At 49.7% G+C, this 15,896-nt stretch overlaps 1 protein-coding gene across 1 annotated transcript; it reads left to right on the top strand.

Moving 5' to 3' along the window:
* Positions 1–1,083: 1,083 nt before the first annotated feature.
* Positions 1,084–15,419, top strand: LOC114772865 (EH domain-containing protein 3). The gene is made up of 6 exons (XM_028965586.1): positions 1,084–1,736; positions 2,928–3,104; positions 3,576–3,673; positions 10,395–10,807; positions 13,747–13,911; positions 14,231–15,419. Exons 1-6 carry the CDS (start codon positions 1,510–1,512, stop codon positions 14,756–14,758), a joined length of 1,608 nt encoding a protein of 535 aa, XP_028821419.1. The 5' UTR covers positions 1,084–1,509; the 3' UTR covers positions 14,759–15,419.
* The last annotated feature ends 477 nt before the right edge of the window (positions 15,420–15,896 follow it).

Raw genomic sequence — 15,896 nt, forward strand, 5'->3', positions numbered from 1 at the left:
TAATAAATATGAGTTCAAGAAAAAAAATGATTAATTTCATTTGTAAGCTTTTTATTTCTGGTGAATTTGCCCTGAAAAGGTGTTTTATCTTCTTTTTCTTCTGCCTCATGAGATACGGATTTTTTTTATTTACTGTAATACTGCATTTGATTAACTGGATAAAGTATAAGGGAGGTGGGGCGTAAAGTTCATACATGATCGTATTTACGAAACGACGTGTGAACACAATCGGGAATATAGTCGGTCTACATAATCAGGTTATAACAGGTCAGACAATTCCGTCTGAACGTGAATACAATAATAAAGCAATGTGGTGTGATATGTTCATATTACAATTATTGATACATATCATATGTTAATATGCTGCGAAGTACAGTACTGTGCAAAAGTCTACAAACCAGCAAACCAACAAAAGCACTTGTAATGTTGCTAATGTAATATTAGTAATAACCATATGGCAAACTCTGATGAAAAAAAGGGTTTATTGCAGATTATCCTTCTTTTCATGAAACAATGACTAGATAGACACTCCGTCTGTAGACTTTTACTTGCAGGAGATTATTCACTATTTTACAGTGTTGGATGAGACCGACACCCAGTTCTTTTAAAACACCTTTACATATCAACATCTTTATTATTACCACTTTCACTTCGGGATCAGTGGTCAGTGGAGGCCTGGCAGGTAAGGAAGCAGACCCGTAATCAGAATGCAGAGGACATGTGACTTTTCTCTCACTATTTTCACTATCAGATGCCCTTAACTTCATCCAGAGCGACTTACAATCAGTAGTTACAGGGACAGTCCCCCCCTGGAGACACTCAGGGTTGAGTGTCCTGCTCAGGGACACGATGATAGTAAGTCGGGTTTGAACCTGGGTCTTCTGGTTCACAGGCGAGTGTGTTAGCCACTAGGCTACTACCACAAGACAGTCCCGTCCCTTCTACTCCAGTTCTTGCAATAATGAACGACGGCGATGCAGTAAATATCAATGTTTACAGTGGGCGATTGCGCGCCACGGCCACTGGGGGCGCTGCAGCGCCCTCTCCGCCGCCCACAGCCCGGCCAGTGCCGCTGGGCGGGGCTCTGCCAGCAGTCGGGCACTTCCTCTCGGATCGGGTTTCTTCCAGGGGGGGCCGGCGCTCTTAAATCCGCCGCAGCGGAGGAGCCGGCGGAGCCCGTCGCCGCGCAGCGTTCCACGGCCGCGGGTCGCGATTCGTCCGTCGTTTTGTTTTATTTGTCGCCGCCGCGCCGCGCGTTTTTGTCCCCCCGTCTCTGGACGTTTTTCCTTTTTTTGGGGGGGTGGGGACTCCTCCTCATATTCCAATGAAAGACTGCGTGTTTATATAATTGTCGGTAAAATAAAAATGTGCATCTTCAAGCGTTAATGATGCGACCTTGCAGCCAGGGAGAATAATGCTATAGTTGCATGAATTAAATGTCCATACATCGTGTTTGTTGCGTTTCGAAAAGCCACCGATCGCCGCCGAACGGCCCGGGCCACCTGCACCATGTTCAGCTGGCTGGGCACCGACGACCGGAGGAAGAAGGAGCCCGAGGTCTTCCAGACGGTCAGCGACGGCCTGAAGAAGCTGTACAAGAGCAAGCTGCTGCCGCTGGAGGAGCACTACCGCTTCCACGAGTTCCACTCGCCCGCCCTGGAGGACGCCGACTTCGACAACAAGCCCATGGTGCTGCTGGTGGGCCAGTATTCCACGGGCAAGACCAGCTTCATCAGGTAGGACCAGCAGGACCACCGGACGCCTTATAATAATGAATGAGACGCAGCATCGTTCTACTTGCTGATGAAGCTCCTATCTGCCCAGTTGATGTCTTTTAATGCACCAAACTGTTTGTAAATGGCCCTAAACTTTCGAACGGTAATCCCGAATTCTCCCACACCGCCCCTCTGCTACGTTCCCTCCACCGGCTCCCAGTAGCTGCACGCATCAGGTTCTAAATACTGATGCTGGCCTACAAAGCCAAACATGGAGTAGCACCATCCTACCTCACAGCCCTTATTACACCTCGCACTGCACCTGGTATACTCCGAGCCTCCAGTACTGCTCGCCTGGTCCCTCCATCTCTGAAGGTAAAAGGAAGACGCTCATCTAGACTCTTCTCCGTCTTGGCCCCTCGGTGGTGGAATGAACTTCCAGCTCAGTCACCGAGCACCTTCACACGGCAGCTCAACACCTTCCTCTTTAGAGAATATTTAGATGAACTTGTAACCTTCTTCTCGTCTGACTTCTGTATAGAAACTAGAACAGAGTGAATAAAAAGATTGTATTCATAGTTGGGGGTCCTAGTGAACCAGAACTGATCTCTTCATCCATGGTGACATAAAAGCAGTCGCTCTGGATACGGGCGTCTGCCAAACGTAATGGCACCTGTATAGCTGAGCCCCTAAAACTGCACAATTCCCCCCATAAATGTTGCAGGCTTGTCCCGTTATGATCTGCGGGAGCGTCGTCGGTGTCCCCCGCTACGTTATTCGCTTCGGACGCAAGAGCACGGACAACGTCCCTCCTGTCACAGCCGTGCGGGACAGTCCAATGCCGTCCCCATGTGCAGCCCACTGTCACCGCTGTTGCTAATGACAATAAGGCGTATTTTCATCAGTACCGTGCCGTCAGGCGGTGTTATAATTGTGTTATTATCTCTCCGTAGAGGTAATCGCCCCGAAATCCCACGTATGTATCCTGCATGCAGTCACTGATGTGTTTGCAATCCCACTTATTAACGTTATTAGTATTTAGTGATGGGCAGTAAGACCAAAATTCTGTAATCTTTGTTTTTTTTTTTTTTTATTTTACTGGTTTCACGGTATTTGCCTGTATTTTTTAGTTTAATACGGTAAAATACTTGTTTCCGCCGTTTTCCAGGCCATTTAAAGCGGTGTTGGGCTTTAATAAAACCTCCTGTGCAGGTACCTGCTGGAGCAGGACTTCCCGGGGATGCGCATCGGGCCCGAGCCCACCACCGACTCCTTCATCGCGGTGATGCACGGGGACATCGAGGGACTGGTCCCCGGTAACGCCCTGGTGGTGGACCCCAAGAAGCCCTTCCGCAAGCTGAACGCCTTCGGGAACGCCTTCCTCAACAGGTGCGTGGGAATGTCGCGTACTTATCCGGAGCGTAATAGGGTCTCGCTTATTAGTGGCCTTGATGAGGAACTGTGCGAATGGACGCTGTACGTGTACGAACAAGTCCCTTTTTAACAGCGATGTGAATATAATACGCACTTCCTGTCGGAGGAGCCCGTCACAGTTCCCACGTCCCCATGTAATCTGCAGCGTCCGGATTATTAATAGCTGTGTATTAATAGCCGCGGACGCTCAGATTGTATTTCCGGCCCGGTGGAGAAGCGAGGGAGGCGACAGGGCGGGTTTAAATCGACAGCTGTCAATCATGACTTGCAGAAAAAAAAAAAATAATAATAATAATAATAAAAATGGAATTGAACCCGAGTGTCATGTGACCGCTGTCCCGCTGTGGACTGAGAATCGGCGTTCCGGGTTTGGCATCGGTCCCCGGTGCTCTGCAGATGACGGGACGTGGCTCTTGTGTCCCGCAGGTTCGTTTGTGCCCAGCTGCCCAACCCCGTCCTGGAAAGCATCAGCGTGATCGACACTCCGGGAATCCTGTCCGGGGAGAAGCAGCGGATCAGTCGAGGTAACGCCCGGCACCGCAAACACGCACGGAACATCGCGGGTGGGACTCAGCGCCGCGTCTGGGAGTCTCCGCTTGTACGGCGCGGGCCCCCCGGAGGAAGCGCGCATATTTGATGGTAACCGTAAACTGGGGCGAGTTGGAAAACAGGATGTGCGCAACGTGACACCAGAGAAGCAGCAGTCGGCCACCGAAGCTCACGTCCATTTTGGTGAAAAAATATTTCACGTCACAACGAGTGTTTTAATCGGACTGATAAAGTAAAGTGATTGTCACGTGTGATCTACAGCAGCACAGCACACGGTGCACACAGTGAAATTTGTCCTCTGCATTTAACCATCACCCTGAGTGAGCAGTGGGCAGCCATGACAGGCGCCCGGGGAGCAGTGTGTGGGGACGGTGCTTTCTGATTACGGCGCCGCTTCCTTAACCGCTAGGCCACCGCCGCACAATTCGAGTCCGCCGTATTCCGGACGCTGGCTTCGGCTTCGTCGCCACGAGTGGTTTCCTGATGAACGCCGCGTCCGCCTGGTGCACTGGGCGCGCCACCGAAGCCCCGCCCCCACACAGCAGGGCGGGGCGCACACTTGGCATAGGATTTTTAATCTCGATTTTCCGAACACTTTGAGTTGTTATGTAAAGTATCGGTATCCTCCCCCCCCCACGCCGACAGACGCCGCCTCCGCTCGCCCCCGTGTCCATGCGTGCGTCCCCTGACGGCACCACAGCCCGGAAGGTCGGGCTTTCCGACCGACCCGACACGATAGGAATCGAGTACGAAGATTTACAGGATTCACAGTATTATACAGAGTTTAGATGATCCTATTGGGTGTGTTTTGGGGGTTTTATGCATTTAATATCATTTTTGGTGACCCCCCACATTGCAATTTCTTCCTCGGCCCACCATGGCCGTCGTCCTTTTTTTTTTTGCCGGATGTGATAATATCATTTGGGTTGAAATACGGTGACGTATTCCCCGCCGCCACGTCCCTCCTGGGCCCGGGACGGTCTGAAAGCGCTCTAATCCCCCCCCCCCCCGCCCGCGCCATTCCCAGAGAAGCGGCCCCGCGGCCGAAAGGGAAGTGCTGACGTCCACCGATTACTGTGGGCTTCCCGGCACCTAATGGACTTTGCTGAGTGCGGAGTGAATAACGGCCGCCGCAAAACAAAAGGACTCAGACCGCCGGCGTCCGCAGCTAAAGTCCTCGGTGGAAGCTGATGTCCGGCTGGACACAAACACACGCCTGGTCTGAAATGAAATGACCCTGACCAAGATGGTGCCTGTTGGGAACGGGAATGCAGCACAGCACACGGTGCACACAGTGAAATGTGTCCTCTGCATTTAACCCGTCACCCTGAGTGAGCAGTGGGCGGCCATGACAGGCGCCCGGGGAGCAGTGTGTGGGGACGGTGCTTTGCTCAGTGGCACCTCAGTGGCACCTTGGCGGTGCACACAGTGAAATTTGTCCTCTGCATTTAACCCGTCACCCTGAGTGAGCAGTGGGCGGCCATGACAGGCGCCCGGGGAGCAGTGTGTGGGGACGGTGCTTTGCTCAGTGGCACCTCAGTGGCACCTTGGTGGATGGGGATTAGAACCGGCAACCTTCTGATTACGGGGCCGCTTCCTTAACCGCTAGGCCACCGCTGCCAGATCCATCTCCTGGAGCTCTGTAACCCCATTTTGTCTGTGTCACTCAAAGAAATAAAGAAGGAAGAAAGGGTCGCTTCATTTAATTGAGTTGCTTTACGGATTTTTATAGTAATATACTACCATCGTGTCCCAGGGGGGGGACTGTCCCTGTAACTACTGATTGTAAGTCGCTCTGGGTAATGGCGTCTGGCAAATGCTGTAAATGACAGAATTAGTTTACGGTTAATAATGGAATTTGGAGGGTTTTTTTGGGGGTGCGCTGCTGGTAAGTAACAACATTTTTGAGATCAGCCGGTATTCTCCAGCGACGCCGTGAAAAGGCATGCCTCGAGTTGCTTAATAAGCATACTTGGCAACGTCGGCGGGCACCTGGCTGGAGATGAAGTCGGCGTGGCCCCGAGGCCGGATTCCCTGGCAGCGAGCATGCGCTCGTCCCGCTGTGGACGCGGCCGGCGGTGAACTCTGCGTTATGCAAGGGCTTTAGCGGCCGGTCACATGCCGCCAGACTCGGGGCCCGTGATTTGCCAGTGAAATCGTCGCCCGGGCAGCTTTGTGCGCCCGCGCGGTTACCTCGGCTGCCTGAGGGGACGGGACGTAATGGATGGGGACGAGTTAGTGTCTGGCACGCGGAGAATGGGGACGTTTAGACACCACAGATTACAGGCTGCTCCTGCTTTCAGGTCCACTGTGGGGTGTGGCCAGAAGGTCCGTGTTCAAACTCCACTTCCTGCACTGAAGATTGGAGAATAAACACAAGACGATTTCTTAAATGATCGGTGTGACAAATCAAAGCATTATGGATTTTGCCGGTTTGATGGATTATTGCAAAACACTGTACTATACACTGAAGTGAAAGTGAAGTGATTGTCACTTGTGACAGACAGCAGCACAGCGCACGGTGCACACAGTGAAATTTGTCCTCTGCATTTAACCCATCACCCTGAGTGAGCAGTGGGCGGCCATGACAGGAGCCCGGGGAGCAGTGTGTGGGGACGGTGCTTTGCTCGGTGGGACCTTGGCGTATCGGGATTCGAACCGGCAACCTTCTGATTACGGGGCCGCTTCCTTAATCCTTTAATACATGTATTAAATGTTCTTTGGTCTTCAATAGGAGGTCGCCTTGAAAAAATAACGGGGCGATAATTAATCTGCAGGTCATGTTCTCATCTAGTGACGCTTCCTTATTTAACACAGAATTAGGGTTTATTTGATCTAAAAATGCTGATGTTTATTGACATTGATAATTGATACCAGTGTATTCAGTTATTGTATTCAATGTTATTTCATCTTAACCGATGCAGTGAAGACAAAGGTACAGCTTTGTCGTGGTGAAGATGCACCTAGAAAAGTCTGGACTTCTCCGATGATGAAAGTTGACACAGCGGGGTCACCTGTGAAATATCCAGACGCTGGAATGCGCGTTACGCGCTGGCCCTCGCTGCCCTCGCCGCGCTCCCGTTTCGCTCATTAGCCCACAGCTACGCGCGTTCTAGGACTCGGAGGCTCTGGATCGGGGACAGGGACTCGGCGTGAGGGACGCTGTCTCATTAGCGGGCCGCCGCGAGCGCTTTAATGAGGAGACGCCGCTGCGATGTGAAATACCCACCGCTGCCACGTCGGTGTGACCGGTGAGAGCGCCTCGACTCGACATTTGACCCGACGCTGTGTGTGGCGCAGGCGTGGCATCCGAAAAATCCTGAAAAGGGACTCGGCCGTCACCTGCTGGCCGCCGCTCTTTTACATGGTTTAAAAAGAAAAAAAAAAGTGACGTGATTGTCATTGTGAGACACAGCAGTACAGCACACGGTGCACACGGTGAAACGTGTCCTCTGTATTTAACCATCACTCTTGGTGAGCAGTGGGCGGCCATGACGGGCGCCCGGGGAGCAGCGTGTGGGGACGGCGCTTTGCTCAGCGGCAAAGTCTGGCGTCTGGGGACGTTTGTGCAAGATTGCGTCAACATACAGTCGGCCTTCTGACTTCAAAATATGAGGCTACGTTGCAAGTGTGTTACACTTTGTCGATGGCAAGAAAAATGTGGTCCCCCTGAAGGCACCGTCCCCACACGCTGCTCCCCGGGCACCTGTCATGGTGCCCACTGCTCACCAAGGGGCGATGGTTAAATATAGAGGACACGTTTCGCCGCGTCACCGCGTGCTGCAGTGTTTCGCAATGACAATCACGTCACTTTCGCCTCACTCAACTGTAAAACCCCTAAATAATCTTTTTCCTGACGCTGGCCACCTGTGGTGAAACCGGCCAGACCAGGGGCCCGGCCAGACCAGGGGCCCGGCCGCCCGCGGCTCTTTTACACGCACATTCGTGCGGGTAAAAAAAAAAAAAAATGCCGTTTTTGACAGCGTCCAACGCGTGCAATCTTTGCGAGCCCCGCCCTGACCCCCCCCCCCACCTGTTCTCTTTTCAGAAATAAAATTTCACTAGCAACGCACTAGCCTAGATTTTTGGTATAAATGGCATAGAATGTATAAATCGCCATATTAGTCAATTAATGTGAAAAAATACAAATAAAAAAAAAAAGGAATTGAATCGAGAAGCTAGATCACGTGTTCATGCGCCCGTGCCAGACCGGGCCGCGGCCGGGACATGCCCCGTGGCCGCGGGCGACTCCCTGAGTCCATGCCGAGCAATGCGCCACGTGCTGCCAGCTTGGTTGCGAGTGTGTACATGCCTCCAGCTGGCCCTCGCGTCCAACCTCAGTCATGTGACCTCAGCTCTGTCGATTGTTTTTATTAATTGATCATCTTATCGATTAATTGAGAATCGGAAACGTCAGGAAAATACAATAATAGAACTCTACAATGTTTTTTTTTTATTATGTCCAATTTAACTGCATGAGCTGGTTAGTTTATTTTACTCTGTAAATAAAATGTTATTGTTGTTGTTGTTGTTAATATTATTAACATATTGCATAAATAAGTGGAAATCAGCGTTGTTTAGTTCTGTTGGAATTGTACTGAGAGGCTCCTAAATGGACCAGACAGATGCTGGCAGTACCCAGGAGGAATACTGAATGCTTGTTCTCAGCCGCGTTATTCTCGGAGAACCGCAGCTGATGGAACGTTTCTGGAAGGTTCCGTTGACGTGCAGCCAGTGCTGCTCTTGCTGCCGATTCTGCCAGATTTGTACGCAGAAATGTTGTGACGTTTGACACTATCGTGTGCCTGTCGGAGCCTTTGAGTTGTTGTCAATTGTTGGACATCTGAGATGTTGTCCAACCAGTTAATTTTACAAATAGTTTAGACTGCAAGAGATTTTAAAGCCCACTTGCCCAAGGGTCAAAAATGTATTTTCTCTTATAAGCACTGTGGAAAAAAAGGGTTCAGTGTAAACAAAATTTTTATTTTTTTAACTAATTAGTGTGAAAAATCATAATTTTTACTATTCTGTCGTACTGCATATAAAATTCTGAATCTCGCTCATTTAGATGCTAATTGTACAGCTTTTTGTTGATTGCATAGCTGCGGTCTTTGAAGATGGATGAAAATTTCTGTGCGTGAAGCATAAGCCCTCTGGCCACGGTAAATAAATCACGTCCGTATTTATTCGGACGGAAGAGATCCGCTGACCTGGCAACCCCGCGGTGGAGCCGCGCCTTCTTTTGGTCCGGACCTTGCAGAGAACTCAGCTGTTTTCGTGCATCATTTCACCTGTTTGTCTCTCTTTCCCCCCCTGTGAACAGCTACAGCAGAAGAGGAGTGTGGTTATAGCTCGCTGCGTAATTGCCCGTACGGAGGTATTGTAAAGGAAGCGGACCCTTTTTTTTTAAAATTATTATTGTTGTTGAAAAGCTTCTCGCGGCTTTAACAAGGCCCTTGTGGTGCGGCCACGTCGCGGCCCGCCGGTCGCGGGGCATTAACACCCTCTGCGCCTCCCCCTCTCTCATGTCGTTTCTGCCGTAACGCCGTGCCGGTTTCACGGCCCTTATTGTCCCCCGCTGTGGAATATGCTCGGCCCTGCTTCATCAGTAGGCGCCGCGGGCCACAATAAAGGCCCCAGTGAAACTGGCGAGCCGCGAGAGATGGGGCTTCCCCCTTCCATCTCTGCCGAGGCATGGGAGCCCCGGCGCCATGCTCCATGCCAGCGATTTGACGCATTAACGCTCTAACCCCCTCTGACGGTGTGAAGCCTGTGTTCCAGAACCATCCAGCTCGTGCCAGAACAAAAAAAAAATGTTCATTTTAAATGACGTTTATTCATTATGGTGGGATTGTTGTTAAAAAAAAGTGCTTTTATTTCAGGCCTTTAGAGCGCTTCACGTTTAAATCTGTCACAGCTGAAAGTGGGCTGGTGTTGCCAGGGCCAGAAAATGTGGTTCTTAAGGAAGGTCGTCTGCTCCACCCACACGGCTTGTTGTGAAGGCCCTCTGGAAAGCGCCAGATCGCCGGGCCCATTATCTCTCGTCGGGAATATTAAATCCAGCAGGAGAGAGCCCGGCTTTAATCAGTACCTGGCATCTTCGCACTTTCATTTTTAATGTTTGGCATATGAAGATGAGACCTTTTCCATTATAATATTCCTGAGAAGTCCGACTGTTTTAGCATATTTTTACATAAATATATTAGCAATGTAAATACATTCGATCAATACTCAGTAGATCAGTCGGCATCATCCGTCTGTATGAACTTCCTGCTGAAGCCCGTTTGCTCCTCTCGACCGTCTCCATTCGTATTAGATTCTCAGCCACCCGTTTAATGCGGAGCGCGTTATCCAGGGATTCCTCCGCAGCTCCCAGAAGGTCATGAGAAGATAAATAAACTGCTCTCCTGACTGCCCTCTTTGTTTAGACGTCCGTGGAGAGTGGAAGTTAGGACTGAGGGGCGGACAGATAGACGTTGGGTTTGTTTGAGAGGCCACTGGTTGTTCTAGGTTTGGGATTGCACGGTGAGGAGCATCATGCAGACGTGAGCTCATGATGAACCACACTCAAAATAACAGGCTTGTGAATCCATATTGTTGCTCTGATGGATCGTTCCTGCAAACACCACTTCTTATGAGGTCATAGTTTGGAGGCTTAGATGATTCCAGGTTGACTCCTTCCTATTATCTTTCCAGGTTACGACTTTGCTGCGGTGTTGGAGTGGTTTGCTGAGCGCGTGGACCGTATCATCCTGCTCTTCGATGCCCACAAGCTGGACATCTCGGACGAGTTCTCGGAGGTCATCCGGGCACTCAAGAACCACGAGGACAAGATCCGCGTGGTGCTCAACAAGGCCGACCAAATCGAGACCCAGCAGCTGATGAGGGTCTACGGCGCCCTCATGTGGTCCCTGGGGAAGATCGTCAACACACCCGAGGTCATCCGCGTCTACATCGGCTCCTTCTGGTCGCAGCCCCTGCTCATCCCCGACAACCGGAAGCTGTTCGAGGCCGAGGAGCAGGACCTCTTCAAGGACATCCAGTCCCTCCCGCGGAACGCGGCGCTCAGGAAACTCAACGACCTCATCAAGAGGGCGCGGCTCGCCAAGGTGACCCCAGCTGCCCTGCACAAAAGTTTTTTTTGCCTTTGCCAGGGATTTTTTACATTGCAGTAGAAAATGCAAACTCTGGTTTCATTGGCTGAATGATATCTAGTAATGTTACTGTCACGAGGGCTGGACATGGCGCGGAACAAGGACGCATACGTAATACATGGTAGACAGGACAAGGGGAACATCACCAAACAATGGCCCGACGGCGAACAGACACAAACAGGGCAGCTTTGTACACTCATGCGCAGGTGAACACGATCAGGAAACATGAACACAGGACGAACATGAAACCCGGAGTAACCCCTGGCGGACCGGATCATCACAGCTACATTAAGTAGCTGTTTAGGAACGTTGTGTGAACGGGTTGTGTGGGGTCAAATAAGGTCATATCTCTACATATTGTCTGCACAGGCACGTCATAATCAAATTCAGGCCGCTCACGCAAAAAGCCGGAGATTTCCCAAGACTGGGGAATGCTTGTGAATGCTTCTTTCATGGAAAACAAAATTGGCCATGACCTATGGGTCATAACATCTGACAAACTGAGAAATATTGTTTTCAGGTCATCGTGGGTTTAAACAATGTTCCAGAAGTCCGTCAGTCCATAGTAGAAAGACTAGGAGGACTTCTTCTAAAGTATATACTGTTCATTCGTATAATCACGGCTGAGATGGTGAGAAATTAGTCCCTCAATGTATATTCCTAATGAGCAATTTCTCCAGAAATGTGGCAACACTGAATTCTAGCTAAACATTTCACTGTAGGTAATTATTATACTGGCTTATTGAAGACGTGCAAATGATCAAAGCAATTTAGAATTTTAGAAACAATCCCGTGGATATGCTTTCACCAAGGACACGCAGTGTGAATTCCTGTAGGACGTAAACCTTTAACGGCCGGGCATTTCCTTAATCGACTGCAGTTGACAAGCTTTCAAAAAATGGCTGCAGGTACAAGAGCCTCCTTTGTTGTGCTGGTGGATTAGCAGGTTGAGCGAGGAGATGTGTGCTCGCCACGTCTTCTGCTCCGGCCTTACGTTGCCCGACCTTGACTACGTCCTCCGCTGTTGATCCGCGGAGATGTCGGCCTGCGCCTTTTCAGTCCGGCAGCGCGCTGTTCCGTTTCGTCGTCTCTGCCGTCCGGATGGATTTTGCACGTTGATTTGGAAGCGGCTCTCGTGAGCTTTGCTTCAAGGCGTGGAAATATTTGCTGGGAAACCTGAGTGTTTATTTTTATCTCCAGAAATGGCCAGACTTGGTATTAAAGTCAGGGCAAGATCTTCTGTGTTGCCAGATTGGGCTTTTTTTTTTTTTTTTTAGATTTTGGTTAAAACTGCTTGTCTCAGAATGCAAATTATTTATGTACAAAACCTATTTCATTTGGAGTAATTATGAGTTTTAGCCGTTTTTTTTTTTTTCTGTTTTTATGCATTTTTCGACAATTGTGGCTTGAAGGTCACATTTCTGGCAACACTTTGCACTCTTTTTCACGTGATGTATTGACAGGAGGTACAAAAAAAAAGGCCTGAGTCATGGTACGGCTCAGCCGAGTCTCCAGTTTCCCGACAGCATTTATGATTGATCAGACCACGAGGAGCCGCCGCCAGTATCATAATACCAAAGGCAACACCCCACGTACCGTGCTCATATTTTACTTTACTGTCTGCGGATTCTCTCCTTGCAGTATGTCTGTCATGCGCCTCCAGATGTTGTGTTGGCGAGTGCCAGGACCCAGAGTGCCAGTGGAGAGGGAAGGGGGGGGGGGAGTTGCTGGGCAGGAGATGAATAGATTGACGTCAGGGTGCTTCTAGACACAATCACAAATCGATGGTATCTGCACTCATAACGACTGCCATTGGTGCTAATTTCAGAACCCAGGGCTCTTCATTCCGCTCGTGTTGGGAGGTGATCTTGGCCGTCGTGACCTGCGGGTCGCATTTCAGCCTCAGGCGGTTTCCCTTGCCACTCGAGGCGTCTGATCAGCCACCTTGATTACTCTCAGTCAACAGTGAAATAGAAGGATGTGCTCCTTGTGGCAGGACAGGGGTTGAAATGAATAAGACTCATATTATCCTGGTGAGATTTTCTTCCAGAAATACCAGTTCTAATCCAGTATATGCGTTCTGTTTGGTGGAGTGTATTATTGAACCAGCCTCTGGGCGTCATAATCAGAAAATATCAAAACTACCAGTCGTAAAAGGATTTTTATATGCAGAAATGTCCAACTTCTGAAAAGTAGCTTATGCTCTCTTGGTTGAGTCTTGGTTGGCGCCCTTCAAAAAGCATTTACACTTACAGCATTTACCAGACGCCCTTATCCAGTAGTTACAGGGACACTCAGGTTTAAGTGTCTCGCTCAGGGACACAATGGCAGTAAGTGGGGTTCGAACCTGGGTCTTCTGGTTCATAGGCGAGTGTTTTACCCACTAGGCTACTACCTCCAAAAGCGAATAAAATCCATTTATGCAGATTTCCCTGCAGATACTTTGGGCAATGAGGCGCATTTATGCAAATGATACAGGATAAGCGGCGGCCAATCAGTCGAGTGCTTCATAAAGTAAGCAAATGCACACATGTGCCGAACGAGTCCGGCTCACGGAACTGGTACCAAACTGGTTCCTCTCGCCTTCTAACCTTTAACCGAGCAGCCGTGGATCTCAGCCCTGCAGATGCTGGCGAGATGGTTTTCTGACGGACCTGCTGGGCCCGAGAATTGCGTGCACGTGTCACGGCTCCTCGGTTAAAGGAAACGGCGAGGGGGAAAAGCCGGCAGCAGCTGGTCGCCTTGACAGTCGGCCGCCCCGCCCGGTGTCCCAGTCAGAGGGACGGGCTTCCCCTGCTGTCAGCAGCCGGACACTCATCCTTCCTCGTTCTCCGTGGCTTTTTTTAGAGGGTTCTTGCTTCCGTAACTCTCTGCGTCGGCTCTTCTGTTTGCAGGTCCACGCCTACATCATCAGCTCCTTGAAGAAGGAGATGCCCTCGGTCTTTGGGAAGGAGAACAAGAAGAAGGAGCTGATCAACAGCCTGGGCGAGATCTACGGCCGCATCGAGCGCGAGCACCAGATCTCCCCTGGAGACTTCCCCAACCTCAAGAAGATGCAGGTTAGTCATGTTTTCTATCTTCTCCTACCCATCCATCTGTCGTCAGAAGTACTTCATCCGTGCAGAAATGTTCTTGTTTGGTATTCGTGACCAGATGGACCGAGGGTGAACCAGTTCTGTGTGCGGTTCAGAGCCAATCAGAGAGAAACGTGTCCAACGTCCACTGGATAAGGACCATGTTTGCTTGTGCATTCCAACCACAGCTTTTTGTGCCATGAATCCATGATTCTGCTCCAAGAGCTTTGACGTGTCCGCCAGCCAATCAGGATTGAGTATAAATGTATTAGAAATGCCAGAACTGACTCTCTGTCTCGCACAGGAACAGCTACAAGCCCATGACCTCAACAAGTTCCAGCCCCTGAAGATGAAGCTTCTGGACTCGGTAGACGACATGTTGGCCCATGACATCGCCCAGCTCATGGTGCTGGTCAGGCAGGAGGAGACCCAGCGACCCAACCAGGTGGTGAAGGGCGGGGCCTTTGATGGCACGCTCAACGGGCCTTTCGGTCATGGCTACGGGGAGGGCGCCGGCGAGGGCATCGATGAGGTGGAGTGGGTGGTGGCCCGTGACAAGCCCATGTACGACGAGATCTTCTACACCCTGTCGCCTGTCAACGGCAAGGTCACGGGGGCCAACGCCAAGAAGGAGATGGTGAAGTCCAAACTGCCCAACACCGTGCTGGGCAAGATCTGGAAGCTGGCTGACATAGACAAGGACGGCATGCTGGACGACGAAGAATTCGCTCTGGCCAACCATCTCATCAAGGTCAAGTTGGAAGGTCACGAGCTGCCGGGCGAGCTCCCGTCTCACCTTATGCCCCCCAACAAGAGAAAAATCCCTGAATGAAATAAAGCGGTGATAATGGGGTGTTTTTTTTTTTTTATTATTATTATTATTATTATTATTACATTTTAGGGGGCGGGGTTTTGAAGATTTTTGGTTTTTTTCAAATTACAGAAAATTATAATAAAAAGGACTGCAAAGAGCCGTGTCTCTCCGGAATGCTGCTCTTATGCTTAGTGGGAACAAAAGGTCGACCGGGCTGGCGTGACCTCTTGACCCCTGTATGCTGACTTCGTTTTCTTTTTAATTGAATGAAGTGGAATTTTTGTGGCGGGAGGGATTGTTACGACACTACTGGCTGTATTTTAACGGCGCTAAGACAACCGATAAATAGGAGTCAATGTGATGTTAGAAAGTTCACTAACCACCTATCCAGTACGTCTTCTGGGCTTTCCGAATATAAACAGTACTATTGCATGTCACAAAAAATAGAATATAGTGAAAAAGTTTTTTTTTTAATTTCTTGGTTTTACTTTCAACATAAACATATTTCACTTAAATGTAACGAATATAGCATGTTTGAAGGTTTACCTTTCTGAATAAAGTTACAAAAAAAAAAAAGGAAAGACCATTTCCCCTCCATATTCTCATGGGGCAGTGGTGGCCTTCCGGCCCCATAAACAGAAGGTTGTTGGTTCGAATCCCGGTCCGCCAAGGTGCCACAGAGCTGCTCCCCGGGCGCCTGTCATGGCCGCCCACTGCTCACTAAGGGTGACGGTTAAATGCAGAGGACACGTTTCACAGTGTCACCGTGTGCTGTGCTGTAGTGTATCACAATGACAATCACGTCACTTTCACTTCATCATGTTTGGAGATGAACCATTATGGGTCTGCCCCGATTGCCATTTTCTCGAAAAACTTAGCACTGTTTATTTATGTAATTTCATTTAATGCTCATTACATCTCTGATATGCCAAATTTAGAGCATCTCTGGTGATATCTGTTAACCTGAAAATTTGAATTCCAAAACCAAATACCGACCCAAAAAAAAATAATATTCTGAATAGTATTTACACCGTTCTTGGCGCTGTTAAAATACCGCACACACCCTTTACATGTCAGGCCACACACCCTTACAGTACCGGTGGGACTGTACAGTGGCTTAACATGGTTATTTTTATTATATTTTGTTGCATTAAAA

The sequence above is a fragment of the Denticeps clupeoides genome, unplaced genomic scaffold, assembly GCF_900700375.1.
Source record: "Denticeps clupeoides unplaced genomic scaffold, fDenClu1.1, whole genome shotgun sequence".
In the NCBI taxonomy this organism is placed as follows: domain Eukaryota; kingdom Metazoa; phylum Chordata; class Actinopteri; order Clupeiformes; family Denticipitidae; genus Denticeps; species Denticeps clupeoides.